The 17,456-nt window shown below is 41.4% G+C and overlaps 1 protein-coding gene across 2 annotated transcripts in view; it reads right to left on the bottom strand.

Moving 5' to 3' along the window:
* LOC118375832 (anthrax toxin receptor 1-like) overlaps positions 1 to 17,163 on the bottom strand; it is a 43,458-nt gene extending 26,295 nt beyond the window's left edge. Inside the window, exons 1-9 of one of the 2 annotated variants that reach the window (XM_035762454.2) lie at positions 16,422 to 17,163; positions 8,447 to 8,518; positions 7,728 to 7,799; positions 7,479 to 7,560; positions 5,716 to 5,746; positions 5,380 to 5,459; positions 1,012 to 1,080; positions 842 to 922; positions 99 to 159 (exon numbers count right to left, since the gene is read on the bottom strand). In XM_035762454.2, coding sequence (XP_035618347.2) covers positions 99 to 159; positions 842 to 922; positions 1,012 to 1,080; positions 5,380 to 5,459; positions 5,716 to 5,746; positions 7,479 to 7,560; positions 7,728 to 7,799; positions 8,447 to 8,518; positions 16,422 to 16,576 — 703 coding nt within the window. In that variant the 5' untranslated portion in view covers positions 16,577 to 17,163. The remainder of the gene's footprint in view (positions 1 to 98; positions 160 to 841; positions 923 to 1,011; positions 1,081 to 5,379; positions 5,460 to 5,715; positions 5,747 to 7,478; positions 7,561 to 7,727; positions 7,800 to 8,446; positions 8,519 to 16,421) is intronic. The other variant, XM_052458031.1, reaches the window with a different exon arrangement.
* Positions 17,164 to 17,456: the final 293 nt, after the last annotated feature.

Raw genomic sequence — 17,456 nt, 5'->3', positions numbered from 1 at the left:
TTTCCAAGGTACAACTTCAACATATTTTATACAGGGTTTGTCTATGTTTAAAATGGGTTATTCTGGAACTCCAACAGAGGAGCTAATACACCACTCACCTCCTGCACAGATACTAGAGGGCTCTGCTGCCAAGATCTCGATGCATGATCTCTTCAGGATCTGAGTGAAGGGAGAATCGCAAGAGAGAGAGAAACAGGGAGAGGGAGAGGATGAGAGGAAGAGAGGGCGATGGTTAATGGTGAAGGCGGGAAGCAGCACTACTGGAAACGTAAATCTGTTAGAGTTAGAGCTGTTGAGGCCTCCTGAGTGGTGCAGCGGTCTAAGGCACTGCATCGCAGTGCTTGAGGTGTCACTACAGACCCTGGTTCGATCACAGGCTGTGTCACAACTGGCCGTGACCAGGAGTCCCATAGGGCGGCGCACAATTGGCCCAGCGTCGTCCGAGTTTGACTTGGGGCCTTTACTTGGCTCATCGCGCTCTAGTGACTCCTTGTGGCGGGCCGGGTGCCTGCAGGCTGACCTCGATTGTCAGTTGAACAGTGGCTTCCAGGTTATGCGGGTGGGTGTTAAGAAGCGCGGTTTGGTAGGGTCATGTTTCGGAGGGCGCATGACTCGACCTTCGCCTCTCCCGAGCTCATTGGGGATTTGCAGTGATGAGAGAAGATCGTAATTGGATATGACAAAAAAATGTAACTTAAAAGACAAACACAAAAAGAGTTAGAGCTTTTGAAAGTATTTAAATCTTATACAATGGTATACTTTCAACAGTGTTGAAAACATACCTTACAATAGTGAACAGGTGTTTGCATCATTCTACCAACCCCAACAACATTGCCCTTACTGAATCAATGACTCCTTGCAGTGCCTCAAAGCCATCATTCACAGGGAAGACATGGTCCTTACTGTCGGCTATTGTCCAAAGCTAGGGAGTGAGGAGAATTCTAATTCAGTAACAGTGTAATAACAATAATAATCCCCTGCTCACAACAGAAACATGTGAACGTGGCTCACCTGGGTTTCATTGAAGTCTTTTACTCCCACGCAGTAGACTGAGGCGCCCAGTTGACGCGATCGGCTGGCCTAGTTTTCAAAAGGGTCACACAAATAGACATGAAAGTTATTTCACAACTCTATATTGACCAAAGTAGAGAGAACTTCATGTCTGGTGTTAGATATATAGAAAACCAATACAACACAGTGTATAAAGGTGTCTCCATAAAGGATAAGCATTGATTCTAGGAAGCATCTATGGAAGGCATGCACAACAGATTTGTGGGTTTTCTCCAGCCATCTCAGTTTGTGCAGGTATTTAGTCTTGAGTCATGGCTGACACATGGAGACAAAGATATCCAAGTTTTCTCCAAAACAGAGTTTGCTGTCTATAACGGTGCAGACATTTTTGTAGCAGTCCACTTGATCGATTGCTTTGGTTAAATCTTGTGCTTTCATGGCCATAACCAGAGTCTGAGTTTTGGTGAGGTCCATGGACAGGGTGAATTTTAAGAAAGCCGGAGCTCATTTACTGAATTTATATACAGTTTAAAAACTATATAATGACTCCAGCCATTATCACCTTGGCTGCGGTAGGTTCATTCACCTTAGTCGATCTACAAACACATAGCCTATTAGCTATACAATTAGCCGCTACACATTATCTCAGCACCAGGATTGAAAACTATAATGTAATAAGTACAGAGGGATCTGTTAGCAGAAAAAAGTATTTTATTAACAAAAAGTAAACAAATTAGTGTTGATAGCTGGCCAGATAGCTGGCTAGACAAATTTACCAATGTATTTAATTTACTGACATGGGCTAATTGAGTGACTGTCAGTAACAAGGTTTCCATCCAACCTTTTTATGTGTGTAAAGTACATGTCGGATAAAAAAATGTCATTACAGGCCTGATGGAAACACTAAATTTTTCTGTAAACTTTTCAAATGTCGACAAAAGAAAATACGCTAGACAAGGTGGGATCTTTCTGTGTCGGTCAAATTTATTATGCGAAAAATGTTGGTGGAAACGCCTTTTAATGTGCAAATGTTGATATAATAGCCATTACATTTACATTTAAGTCATTTAGCAGACGCTCTTATCCAGAGCGACTTACAAATTGGTGCATTCACCTTATGACATCCAGTGGAACAGCCACTTTACAATAGTGCATCTAAATCTTTTAAGGGGGGGGGGGTGAGAAGGATTACTTTATCCTATCCTAGGTATTCCTTAAAGAGGTGGGGTTTCAGGTGTCTCCGGAAGGTGGTGATTGACTCCGCTGTCCTGGCGTCGTGAGGGAGTGTGTTCCACCATTGGGGAGCCAGAGCAGCGAACAGTTTTGACTGGGCTGAGCGGGAACTGTACTTCCTCAGTGGTAGGGAGGCGAGCAGGCCAGAGGTGGATGAACGCAGTGCCCTTGTTTGGGTGTAGGGCCTGATCAGAGCCTGGAGGTACTGAGGTGCCGTTCCCCTCACAGCTCCGTAGGCAAGCACCATGGTCTTGTAGCGGATGCGAGCTTCAACTGGAAGCCAGTGGAGAGAGCGGAGGAGCGGGGTGACGTGAGAGAACTTGGGAAGGTTGAACACCAGACGGGCTGCGGCGTTCTGGATGAGTTGTAGGGGTTTAATGGCACAGGCAGGAGCCCAGCCAACAGCGAGTTGCAGTAATCCAGACGGGAGATGACAAGTGCCTGGATTAGGACCTGCGCCGCTTCCTGTGTTAGGCAGGGTCGTACTCTGCGGATGTTGTAGAGCATGAACCTACAGGAACGGGCCACCGCCTTGATGTTAGTTGAGAACGACAGGGTGTTGTCCAGGATCACGCCAAGGTTCTTAGCGCTCTGGGAGGAGGACACAATGGAGTTGTCAACCATGATGGCGAGATCATGGAACGGGCAGTCCTTCCCCGGGAGGAAGAGCAGCTCCGTCTTGCCGAGGTTCAGCTTGAGGTGGTGATCCGTCATCCACACTGATATGTCTGCCAGACATGCAGAGATGCGATTCGCCACCTGGTCATCAGAAGGGGGAAAGGAGAATCATATCGAAATAAACTTGGAGTCATGCGATGACATGTTGTGTGGTCTTTCCACTACGATTCATCGTGAAAGCATACAGTTTATTAGGTTACAGATTAAATAAATGATGATGGTGGTGAAAATGCAAGGTATGAGCTTGATGCTCCTTTCCAATAAATATTGAGGGTCTTATTCTGGTGGCATGATAATCACATTTGACATTTGACAAATAAAAAGAATCTTGCTCTTTTGTCCATAATAATAATCTCATAATGTAAACTATAATTGTGCTTTAGCCAACAGTGTACAGCTAGTGCTGTTGGCTAGAGTGCATGTGCCAATACCAGTGTGTGCACACTCACTATATAACACTACATTTTTTTGTGAAAAAAAATCAGTAGAGTTGAAAATGCGATGGAAACACATTTTACTTTGGGAATGGGAATTGAATGGCAAAATATATTTTATGCGCATTATGTCATCATGCGCAGCATTTTATCTGCAACAAATCAATTTGGTGGAAATACCTCTGGTGACAAATGCTCAGATTGTTTTTATGCCAATTGAATGGAAACCTAGCTAGTGAGTGACAACTATGTTTCGAAAGTGCACCTTGTGTATTCTACTACTCTAACTCTCAACAGTAAATTGAGACCCCAACTGAGTTCCTAAAAAGAAAAAGAAAGGTTTTTGTTTGTTGAAATTCGAAAAACCTCTGTGTCCTCATGTAGTTACAGTGCTTTGGGTGATCCTCCACAGCCCATGATGACTTCTTGGGTCTTGGTGAGTTTAAGTAAACTTCTCAAGTCTAGGAAGTTCTGCACAAAATTAGCATCAGCCAATGTATGGACTGATGGAAACATCCAGTTATTGAAAGGCTTGAGTTTAGGCTCTTTTACATTTCACTAGCTGTAATTAGTGATGTAACCAGCTGCAGGAAGATATTCTACATAACCAAAAGTATGTAGACACCTGCTCGTATAACATTTCATTCCAAAATCATGGGCATTAATATGGAGATGATCCCTCCTTTGCTGCTGTAACAGCCTCCACTCTTATGGGAAGGCTTTCCACTACATCTTGGAACATTACTGCGGGGACTTGCTTCCATTCAGCCACAAGAGTATTAGTGAGGTCGGGCACTGGTGTTGGGCGATTAGGCCTGGCTTGCAGTTGGCGTTCCAATTAATATTAAAGGTGTTCGATGGGGTTGAGGTCAGGGTTCTGTGCAGGCCAGTCAAGTTCTTCCCCACCGATTTCGACAAACCATTTCTGTATGGACCTCTCTTTGTGCACAGGGGCATTGTTATGCTGAAACAGGAAAGGGCCTTCCCCAAACTGTTTCCACAAAGTTGGAAAGCACATAATTGTCTAGAATGAAATTGCATGCTGTTGCGTTAAGATTTCCCTTCACTGGACCTAAGGGGCATATCCCGAACCATGAAAATGGCCCCAGACCATTATTCCTCCTCCATCAAACTTTACAGTTGGCACTACTGTATGCATTGGGCAGGTAGCATTCTCCTGGCATCCGCCAAACCCAGATTCGTCCGTCGGACTGCCGGATGGGGAAGCGTTATTCATCACTCCAGAGAAAGCATTTCCACTGCTCCAGAGTCCAATGGCGGCAAGCTTTACACCACTCCAGCCGATGCTTGGCATTGCGCATGGTGATCTTAGGCTTGTGTGTGGCTGCTCGGCCATGGAAACCCATTTCATGAAGCTCCCGACGAACAGGTTTTGCAAAAACGTTGCTTCCAGAGGCAGTTTGGAACTCTGTAGTGAGTGTTGCAACCAAGAACAAACTATTTTTTACGTGCTATGCGCTTCAGCACTCGGCGGTCCCGTTCTGTGAGCTTGTGCGGCCTACCACTTCGCAGCTGAGCTGTTGTTGATCTTAGACATGTCCACTTCACAATAACAGCACTTACAGTTGACTGGGGAAGCTCTAGCAGGGCAGACATTTTATGAACTGACTTGTTGGAAAGGTGGAATCCTTTGACAGTGCCACGTTGAAAGTCACTGAGCTCTTCAGTAAGGCCATTCTACTGCCAGTTTTTGTCTATGGAGATTGCATGGCTGTGTGCTCCATTTAATACACCTGTCAGTTATGAGTGTGACTGAAATAGCCGAATCCACTAATTTGAAGGGGTGTCCACATACTTTTGTGTATATATAGTGTTTCTAATAATGATAATTGCAGATTATGACAGGCAGCAGAGTACTGAGAACCCGCTCTTCCAGGACTGGAATATCCTGTGGAATGTGGTTAGCTATTTGAACTCTCCTCACTCTGTGAGTGTAGAGATACCATAGACATTGCCCATAGATCATCCATTACTGTAGGTCTAAAACCAATATTTATCTCACCTCTCTCTCTGCCAGATCAAACTGATTCTCCCTCAGTTCGCCATCTGTCAAGGCAATGATGACACTGGCTGTACGGAAACCTGATGGACCAGGACAAATGACTTACAAGACAATAGAGCAGAACAAAAATCTCCTCAGAACACAGACTGTACTGTCTATCTGTCTCTGAAGGTGAAGATAATAATTGGATAATTCATTATATTACCTCTGATACCATAAATTGGGTTCAATGGGTTTTATGTGTACTGTTTTGTGTCTGCTTATGACATAAAAATAGCCAGAGTTCTACCCAAATGATTTATTCCAAGTGCAAAAAAACAAGAATAATCTACTCACTGTCACCAGCATAGTAGATTTGTTCACTGGCCTGGAGGAGCAGATAGAAGCAGAATGTTTAGAAGGATACAGTGGGGCAAAAAAGTATTTAGTCAGCCACCAATTGTGCAAGTTTTCCCACTTAAAAATATGAGAGAGGCCTGTAATTTTCATCATAGGTACACTTCAACTATGACAGACAAAATGAGAAAAAAATCCAGAAAATCACAATTTATTTGCAAATTATGGTGGAAAATAAGTATTTGGTCACCTACAAACAAGCAAGATTTCTGGCTCTCACAGACCTGTAACTTCTTCTTTAAGAGGCTCCTCTGTCCTCCACTCGCTATCTGTATTAATGGCACCTGTTTGAACTTGTTATCAGTATAAAAGACACCTGTCCACAACCTCAAATAGTCACACTCCAAACTCCACTATGGCCAAGACCAAAGAGCTGGACACCAGAAACAAAATTGTAGACCTGCTCCAGGCTGGGAAGACTGAATCTGCAATAGGTAAGCAGCTTGGTTTGAAGACATCAACTGTGGGAGCAATTATTAGGAAATGGAAGACATACAAGACTACTGATAATCTCCCTCGATCTGGGGCTCCACGCAAGATCTCACCCCGTGGGGTCAAAATTATCACAAGAAAGGTGAGCAAAAATCCCAGATCCACACGGAGTGACCTAGTGAATGACCTGCAGAGAGCTGGGACCAAAGTAACAAAGCCTACCATCAGTAACACATTACGCCGCCAGGGACTCAAATCCTGCAGTGCCAGACGTATCCCCCTGCTTAAGCCAGTACATGTCCAGGCCCATCTGAAGTTTGCTAGAGAGCATTTGGATGATCCAGAAGAAGATTTGGAGAATGTCATATGGTCAGATGAAACCAAAATATAACTTTTTTGTAAAAACTCAACTCGTCGTGTTGAGTTGCATCCAAAGAACACCATATCTACTGTGAAGCATGGGGGTGGAAAAATCATGCTTTGGGGCTGTTTTTCTGCAAAGGAACCAGGACGACTGATCCATGTAAAGGAAAGAATGAATGGGGCCATGTATCGTGAGATTTTGAGTGAAAACCTCCTTCCATCAGCAAGGGCATTGAAGATTAAATGTGCCTGGGTCTTTCAGCATGACAATGATCCCAAACACACTGCCCGGGCAACGAAGGAGTGGCTTCATAAGAAGCATTTCAAGGTCCTGGAGTGGCCTAGCCAGTCTCCAGATCTCAACCCCATAGAAAATCTTTGGAGGGAGTTGAAAGTCCGTGTTGCCCAGCAACAGCCCCAAAACATCACTGCTCTAGAGGAGATCTGCATGGAGGAATGGGCCAAAATACCAGCAACAGTGTGTGAAAACCTTGTGAAGACTTACAGAAAGCGTTTGAGGGTATATAACAAAGTATTGAGATAAACTTTTGTTATTGACCAAATACTTATTTTCCACCATAATTTGCAAATAAATTCATTAAAATTCCTACAATGTGATTTTCTGGATTTTTTTCTTCTAATTTTGTCTGTCATAGTTGAAGTGTATCTATGATGAAAATTACAGGCCTCATCTTTTTAAGTGGGAGAACTTGCACAATTGGTGGCTAACTAAATACTTTTTTGCCCCATTGTACTTTATTGACCAATATGAGGCAGCAATTTGTCTTCTGCTTTTACCCATAGATAAGGTTATGTGAAAATAAAAATAGATTTTTGTAATTTTTGCAGAAGGATGTCTGGCTGTTGCCCAGTTACCTTCAGCTACTGGTCTCCAATCCATTACTCACCCTTTGGAACCCTTTGTGCATAAAAGTGTCTCCCCCAGGATGCACCATGCGGAGCTCTTCCAGGCCTGCCCGAATCTGCTCCCTGCTCACACCCAACCACAATATACCATTGGTACCGTCAGTGTATCGTGTGGGCAGTACCCCCGTAATAGAAGGATTGACACACAGTACCCTCCACAAAACGATTGACCAATGAGTCAAATGGGCAGATCATTAAAAGTGTTGTATTATGAGGGGATTATGTCTTGCCTGTCTTCTGTTAGTTTCATCAGGATCCGTCCCTCTGTAGAAAATACAATGAAGGACATCCGCAGCTGAGGGCTAAAGAAATACTTGAGTAAATAAGGGACACGTATATTGAAAGCAGGTGCTTCCACATAGTTGTGGTTCCTGAGTTAATTAAGTAATGAACATCCCATCATGCTTAGGGTCATGTATAAAAATGCTGGGCAGGCTGTTATTTTGGATACAATGGCTATGCCCTGACTGGTTTGATGAGCTTGAAAGTGACGTAAACCATATGCCATGGCCGTCTCAGTCACCAGATCACAACCCAATTGAAAGCTTATGGGAGATTCTGGAATGGCGCCTAAGACAGCGTTTTCCACCACCGTCAACAAAACACCAAATGATGGAGTTTCTCCAATAGAGTTCCAGACACTTGTAGAATCTATGTCAAGGTGCAATGAAGCTGTTCTGGCTTGTTATGGCCCAAAGCCCTATTAAGACATTTTATGTTGGTGTTTACTTTATTTTGCCAGTTACATGTAGATGGGAGGCTATTTCCACAGTTGACACACAGACATAATCTCTTTATGTATGTTGCTGTCTTGTCCAAATACTTTGTGCAAAAACATGTCTGTTTATATCCTTACTCGAATTGATACATCCTTACTGGCCAGTATACATTAATTGAGCTCTCTGGTACTTGTAGTGGTATCTGGGTAACGATCCAGGCAATACTGTACCTTATGAATTTATGAGCCAGGTGATCAACAAAGTAATAGATCTCATTCCAGTGGTGCTGCACACTCCCAGACCTAAAAGAAAGGTTAGAAGATGTCTGTTATTGTGGTGGAGCTGTTAAAAGGGCCCTTACAGCTACCACGATTGAACTGTCCACAAACCAATCGCTGCTTCCGTGTATCCTCCAATCAGCTCACCCTACAGGGCGTTAGCTAATGATAATGCGAAATCCTGCTCAGATGTTACATAACGCATTATCCTGTTCATATGTAACATGCATCAACCAATTTTGTGAACTGGGTGGTTCGAGCCCTAAATGCTGATTGGTTGAAAGCTGTGGTATATCGCGGGTATAACAAAACATTTATTTGTACTCTTCTAATTACTGTATGTTGCTATCCAGTTTATAAAAGCAATAAGGCACCTCTTGGTTTTGTGGTATACTGTATGGCCAATATACCACGGCTAAGGGCTGTATCCAGGCACTCCTTGTTGCATTGTGCATAAGAACAGCTCTTACCCATGATTTATTGGCCATATACCACACCCCCCATGCCTTATTGCTTAAATATACCAAATCTGTGGTGATAGAGAGAAACATTCAACCATCAGAGATACACTGTAATGACCAGTGGTGGAAGAAGTACTACATTCTAAGACTTGAGTAAAAGTAAAGATACTTAATAGAAAATGACTCGTGTGAAAGTCACCCAGTAAAATACTACTTGATTAAAAGTCTAAAAGTATTTAGTTTTAAATATACTTAAGTATCAAAATAATTTACTTTTCCTTATATTACGCAAACCAGACAGCACAATTTTATTTTTATTTTTTCTATACTTACGGATAGCCAGGGTCACACTCCGACATAATTTTTTTGAAAGCATTTGTGTTTAGTAAATCTGTCAGATCAGAGGCAGTAGGGATGAACAAGGATATTCTCTTGATAAGTGTGGGAATTGGACAATTTTCTGTCCTGCTAAGCATTCAAAATGTAACGAGTACTTTTGGTTGTCAGGGGAAATGTATGGAGTAAAAAGTACATAATTTTCTATATGAGTGTAGTAAAGTAGTTGTCAAAAATATAAATAGTAAAGTACAGATACCCCCCCCAAAACTACTTAAGTAGTACTTTATAGTAGTTTACATCACTGGTAATGACATAGTTACGGATAAAACAACAGAGGCTGTCAATATAGTTTTTTCCCCCACCTTTCACAGACACAGAGAATAGATACGGTGTTCTTCCTTTACTTTTTCATTTAGACTGCAGACGTTGTAGAATAAGTATTTTTATCCTCTCTGGGGTTTTACTTTGAATGCATGCCATACACATTCCATTATGATTGACTTCTATCAGGAAATCTTTTCAGAATCACAATCAAAGGCAGTTTGAGTGAAGAGAATGGGCCAGACGCAGTGTATAGCTCCAACACATTATCTAAGCCCTTACTTCTATGTAGAACCAGCAAAAAGAGGATTTCGCCCAGTATGGAAATTTGTGCACTCACTAAGTTTGTGAACTAAGTTTGTAAAGTTTGTGCCCTCACTAAGTCACTCTGCATAAGAGCGTTGTCGAAATGACAAAAAAAAATGTTTTAATAATAATGTGTGTGCGAGAAATAGGGAAAGCAAGAGAAAGTGTGCACTAATGTAATACCTTTTTATAGAAATATGTTTTTTCTCAAGTGGGTCGTTCTTAAATTGAGGTGGAATTTGTTCATGGCATTTTGGAAGAAAATGTATTTGAAAACATATTCCCATTCTATATCAACTAAGATGACAGCTTAATGACTTTAAATTGTCCCGCTTTAAATTACGTGCAGCTTATAAAGGCTACATAAAGCCTTCATAAACACTACATAAATGTGATACAAATCATCTCTAACCATGTGTCATGCTTTATAACTGTTGGTTAAGGGCATAACTGTGTGACATAACCACCCATGTCAAATGTGACATAACCCACTATGTCAAATATGACATAAACCTGTGCTTTATAAAGGGTGGCATAAGCACCATTTTTAATAAAAGCATCTGCTAAATTGTATATATTACTGTATATTTCACTAGAACATTTCCCTCTTAGGTACATAGTCAATACGCACATTCTAAAGTTCAGTCATGCACAGAAAAATACCTTTTAAAATAATTTTTTAATTTTTTATCTACTTCAGTTTTTTCCCACAATTCCTGCTTTCTTTCTTCTGTTATTCCAGGTTTCGTATTTCTCAATTTTTTCTGGTTTACCCCCATTTTGTTCAATATTTTTTCTGTGTTCACAACAATGCATAAACCACATCAGGGGATGACTTTTGAGGTCTGGGCAAAATCTAAGAAACACTTTGTTTGGTTAGCAGGTTTTCCGTAGTGCGGCAATTAGAATGGGTGGAGTAAAAAGCCAGCAACACATTTATTTGACCTTGGAACATGTGTAAAACACCAAATGTAATGCAAATGTCACTTAAATATGAACAAATATGAATCATTGTTAATGTTTAGACAATTTTTCATGAATGGTTATTGACAATTTTCTACTATTACGTGGGGGACTTTTATGTTCAAACATTTAGAAATTCTGTGGCCCGGAAGTGCAATTTTAGTGTTCCTGACGAGACACTGATCATGTGATGAGTTTGCAAATCAAATGCCCTACTTGTGCTGCCACAAGTCTTTGTCCTCAGGCCTGGAGAAATGCCAGTCATTCCGCTACCCAAGAGTGGTAAAGCGGCCTTTACTGGTTCTAAGAGTAGACCTATCAGCTTGCTGCCAGCTCTTAGCAAACTTTTGGAAAAATGTGTGTTTGACGAAACACAATGCTATTTCTCTGTAAACAAATGAACAATAAACTTTAAGCATGCTTTTTGAGAAGGGCACTCAACATGTACTACACTGACACAAATGACTGATGATTGGTTGAAATACATTGATAATAAGAAGATTGTGGGAGCTGTACTGTTAGACTTCAGTGCAGCCTTTCATATTATTGACCATAACCTGTTGTTGAGAAAACGTATGTGTTATGGCTTTTCAACCTATCTAATAAAACTGAGGGTTTTCTTTAATGGAAGCTTCTCTAATGTCAAACATGTAAAGTGTGGTGTACTCTTTTCTATTGTTACCAATGACCTGCCACTTTGTACAAAGCGTGTGTGTCCATTAACAACGAGTTGCAGTCTGTTTTGGAATGGGTGTCCAGTAATAAACTAAGATCTCTAAAACTAAGAGCATTGTATTTGGTACAACTCATTCCCTAAATTCTAGACCTCTGAATCTGCTAAATAATGCTGTGGCTGTTGAACAAGTTGAGGAGACTAAATTACTTGGTGTTACCTTAGATTGTAAACTTCCATGGTCAAAACATACAGTTGAAGTCGGAAGTTTTACATACACCTTAGCCAAATACATTTAAACTCAGTTTTTCACAATTCCTGACAATTAATCCAAGTAAAAATTCCCTGTTTTAGGTCAGTTAGGATCACCACTTTATTTTAAGAATGTGAAATGTCAGAATAATAGTAGAGAGAATGATTTACTTCAGCTTTTATTCATCACATTTTATTTATCACATTCCCAGTGGGTCAGAAGTTTACATACACTCAATTAATATTTGGTAGAATTGCCTTTAAATTGTTTAACTTAGGTCAAACTATTTGAGTAGCCTTCCACAAGCTTCCCACAATAGGTTGGGTGAATTTTGGCCCATTCTTCCTGACAGAGCTGGTGTAACTGAGTCAGGTTTGCAGCCCTCCTTGCTCGCACACTCTTTTTCAGTTCTGCCCACAAATTTTCTATAGGTTTGAGGTCAGGGCTTTGTGATGGCCACTCCAATACCTTGACTTTGTTGTCCATTAAGCCATTTTGCCACAACTTTGGAAGTATGCTTGGCGTCATTGTCCATTTGGAAGACCCATTTGAGACCAAGCTTTAACTTCCTGACTGATGTCTTGAGATGTTGCTTCAATATATCCACATAATTTTCCTACCTCATGATGCCATCTATTTTGTGAAGTGCACCAGTCCCTCCTACAGCAAAGCACCCCCACAACATGATGCTGCCACCCCTGTGCTTCACGGTTGGGATGGTGTTCTTCGGCTTGCAAGCGTCCCCCTTTTTCCTCCAAACATATCAATGGTCATTATGTTCTAATAGTTATATTTTTGTTTCATCAGACCAGAGGACGTTTCTCAAAAAAATCTGATCTTTGTCCCCATGTGCAGTTGCAAACTGTAGTCTGGCTTTTTTTATGGCGGTTTTGGAGCAATGGCTTCTTCCTTGCTGAGCGGCCTTTCAGGTTATGTCGATATTAGACTCGTTTTACTTTGGATATAGAAACTTTTGTACCTGTTTCCTCCAGCCTCTTCACAGGGTCCTTTGTTGTTCTGGGATTGATTTGCACATTTCGCACCAAAGTACGTTCATCTCTAGGAGACAGAATGCTTCTCCTTCCTGAGTGGTATGACGGCTGCGTGGTCCCATGGTATTTTTAACCACTTGACTATATATAATATATATATATATTTAAATGTTTATTTAACCTTTATTTAACTAGGCAAGTCAGTTAAGAAAAAAAATATTATTTACAATGACAGACTAGGAACAGTGGGTGAACTGCCTTCAGGGGCAGAACGACAGATTTTTACCTTGTCAGCTCGGGGATTAGATCTTGCAACCTTTCGGTTATAAGTCCAACACTCTAACCACTAGGCTACCTGCCACCTAATAAAGAGATCCTCTGCTTTGTCCAGTCATATGGTCAAGTGCTGAAAAGAAAGACCTATTTAAGCTGTAGTAGGCCCAGAACAGAGTGACATGTCTTGCTCTTCACTGTAATCAGAGGGCTAATATGAATACTATGCATGCCAGTCTCTCTTGGCTAAGAGTTGAGGAAAGATTGACTATGCCTGTCACGGTTTTCATATGGTGAAGGAGAGTCGGACCAAGCTGCAGCGTGTCGATTGCGATCCATGTTTATTTAAACAACGTAAACATGAATAAACACAAACTCAACAAAACAATAAACGTAGTGAAAACCAAAAACAGCCTATACTTGTGTCAACTAACACAACACAAGGCCATCAAGACACTCAGGACAATCACCCACGACAAACTCAAAGAATATGGCTGCCTAAATATGGTTCCCAATCAGAGACAACGATAAGCACCTGCCTCTGATTGAGAACCACACCAGACAGCCATAGACTTTGCTAGATAACCCCACTAGCTACAATCCCAAATACATACACACCAAAACCCCAAGACAAAACACACCACAATACAAAAACTCCATGCCACACCCTGGCCTGACCCAATACATGAAGAAAAACACAAAATACTTAGACCAGGGCGTGACAATGCCACTTCTTGTTTTTATAAGAAACATTAATGTTGGAAATTCCTAATTATTTGCATTCTCAATTTACACACAGCAATGACATACACACTTACCCCACCAGACATGCCACCAGGGGTCTTTTCACAGTCCCCAGGTCCAGAATAAATTCAAGGAAATACAGTATATATGTCAAGGAAATACAGTGCAGTATTATACAGAGCCTTGAGTGCGTGGAACTCCCTTCCATTATATAGCAGAAGTTTCAAAACACAAATAAAGCAACACCTCACGGCACAACGCCTCTCCTCATGTGACCTACTTGTTGTGTGTATGTACTGACATGTATGTGGAACTGATAGATGCGCACACAGACACTACATGTTCATATTTTGAAATGTATGTACATTTTAAAGTCTTTTGTCTGTAATGTATTTTTTGTTATGTGTCGGACCCCAGTAAGACTAGCTGTCACCATTGGCATCGGATAATGGGGATCCTAATAAATCAAATAAAAAATAAAAGCAGGGACCTCGTGAAATGGGGAGTAGTTTGGACAGCATTAAGGAAAATGATTATTCAGATGATTACCAGTATGTGTTTGATGATTACCTTGGACAGCAACACTAGACTCAGGAAATGAGCACAGCTTTTCCAAAAAGCCAGTCAAATAGGATAATGTCAATGCAACTTTGAGATGTGACCACTTTAGACTTGATAAGTCTGGTGCATATTAGACAGGTTTTGTTAAGGATGGAACTCAATGTGCCTTTTTCTGTCGGCCTAAAGAGAGGTTTTGAGTGATTGGCCAATTCAGACTGACACAATAGCAATACAGCAGTTATGAATACTTATAGAATGTCCCACATATTTAATGGATATGTTTAAGTATTTGAAAGATGTTGATGCTTGAAAGTCTGAATAATTTGATTGCGAAAGGATAAATCAAAAGATTTTCCTCTCTGTCCTTTCTTTCTTTGCCTCTCTTTTCTTCCCTCTCACTTGTTTTTCTGTCCGTTGTACTGTGATATGAGTCCCAGTCCTGACACAGCTGCCAAACACTTGGGAGCTTTGGAACATCTGGGCCTAATGGTGAAAGGGTTCTGCAGACCAGACACACATGGAGAGAGGTTTGGGGCATAGAGAAAGACAGGAGCTCTCCCCACTGCACACCGCACTGTGGAAGGGGAAACGACAGGGGAGTCGTGAAGTAGCTACCATTGCCCTACATGTTGTATGAAGACAGTCACACATTTCACCCATGCATACTGTATTCTGATTAAAGTGTGTGAAATACTGTATGTGATCTATAGCAGGGTTTCCCAAACTCGATCCTGCCCAACCCCCCAAAACATGCACACAGAGGGGGCCCTAGGACAGAGTTTGGGAAACACTGATCTATAGAACTATTAATATGAAATATTTGAATTGCTTGTGGGATGAAATGTAAAGCAGCAAAAAATTATCTAAAGTAGAAATGTATTGTTTTCTCACTTCAAAACGGATCTGATTGCCTTTGCACGTTCAAGAGCAGAATTGTATTTACTTTTATTGTAAACTTGGTTATTTTTATGGTAAGTGTTACCACATGCATCCAAACAACTTGTAAAAAAAATACATGAACTAATGGTTTTGTGGGGCTATTTTATTCTAAAATCATCTTATTTGCTAGCTTTCATATATCCTCTAGCGTGACTGCTCACCGTATTGTGGATGAGAATAGAATAAGACAGCACTAACTGCATGCCACCTCACACTACAGTGTCAAAAAAACTTTCCCTTATGGAAGCTCGGAATTACTGTAGTTCTGTATTTTAGTATGGGGCGCCACAGAAATATCGTTGCAATGGAGCTGCCAATAACTGTGGGGGGGGATCACCATCTTTAAAAGAATTTGGAGACAGTGGGAGGGGTGAGTCTGGAACGGTAAGGAACACATGACTTGAACACATAACAATAATATACTAGCATTACCCAGCATCCTACATGCCATATGGGCAATGTTTTGTGAAAACAGAGATTCGAAGGCTCACACAACAAGTTTACAGATTGCCTATGTTTTTTGTTGGCAGTTTTTTCCCAATTTCGTTTTCCAGTAGAAACGAATGGAGCCTCTTGATAGAGCAGGTGGGGAAAGCTGAGGAAGTAGATTTGACCAGTTTTCTGCTGTGCTGCTTTAGTGGAACTGATTGGAACCACTAGGGAGAGGTTAGTATGCAGCCTCTGGCTCCCTGGGTCTCTTAGACTGCATATCATCTACATACCTGCTCTAATTTCTGCATATGTACCTCAGCCCAAGCACCCCCTCCCCTCCACCAACTCTATTTCCCTCTTCAACCACCCCAACCCTATGCTCAAACACTTCCAATGAGCCCCTGGAGACTTATATGTTCACGTTGTGTTGTCATGCCTCTGGTTCCGATTAGTGGATCACTCCATTAAAAAAAATATTTGTATGGGAAAATGTAATTGCTCGGTGTAAATATTTCTCTGGGCAATAATGATAAGAATGCATAGAAATGTCCAACATGTGGTAGGTGACTTGCTGGGACTAAATGGAAGCAGGCTGCTACAGAGCCTCTATGGACGCTCCTGCAGAAAAGTGAGACTTGGAGCAGGCAAGAAGACAGAGGAGAACACTTACTTGTCCAAAACGAAGTAAAGGTCAAACCCCCCGTAGCAGGAGGACCCTGCCTCCCTCCCGTCCTGGCTCTGTCCTGCAGTGCCTGCCACCAGAATTGCCATCAGGGTGCAGATCTCTGCTGCAAGCATAGTCTGCCTGCAACTGCCCAGAGACATTATTCCAGCTTCAGGAGAATGCTGCAAAATCAAAATGAACACCTTCAAAAAGTCCAAACTAGTCCAAATAATCTCCTTTCAGATAGTTCCTGTGTTCCCCAGCACGCCGCCTCGCGGTGCGGTGATCCACCCAGAGTTAAGATTCCAGGCATGAAATATTCCCAGTCTGGATCAGCATCCCATCTCCACAGCAGCAGTCCTGTGCCGGGAGAGGGGGAGTGGAGCTGCTTGGACTGAATCAGGAAGAGCTGTTCCAGGTCAAACACTCTCTCAAATCAACACACACACACACTGGCAGTGGGGATACATTTTTGTCATGCAGTACTTTTTCCTTTCTTTCTATTGTTTTTCTTTCTTTCTTCCCTCTGTTTCCTACATCCTCAGCAATAGTGCCACTTAGTGGCAAGTGGGTTATGACTGCAGTGATTATGATTCCCCTGTAGTCTTTTGCCGTATTTTTTATTTTATTTTTAGCACAGAACTTTGCATAAAGTTTACAATTACAAAAAGTTCACTATTTACTTTGTTTTTTTCTACAAAGTCCGTAACAGCAGTGTAATTAAAACCTGGCAAAATCAATTGACGTTAGTTAGAAGTCCAGCTATCAACTGTTGGTAAAAGTAATTGTTTTTCAATAGTTTGTAGTAGTGATCACAGGGTGGCTTGTTACAAACACACATCATTCATCAGAACATAATCAAATATTCCACATAGTTCCTTTAATCACATGCATTGTCTTACCTAAAGGTGCTAATTATGTTTATTTTACATAATTTATTTGACTGGGACAATGTTCAATAATAAAAGATTCAGGACTCTATTCAATCCGTATCGCAGACGTTCAGCGTTACAGCGTGATTGAAATTTGAAGAAATGTTAC

This window comes from Oncorhynchus keta, chromosome 12, assembly GCF_023373465.1.
Source record: "Oncorhynchus keta strain PuntledgeMale-10-30-2019 chromosome 12, Oket_V2, whole genome shotgun sequence".
Lineage (NCBI taxonomy): Eukaryota > Metazoa > Chordata > Actinopteri > Salmoniformes > Salmonidae > Oncorhynchus > Oncorhynchus keta.
This window is presented reverse-complemented; position numbering and strand designations above follow the sequence as displayed.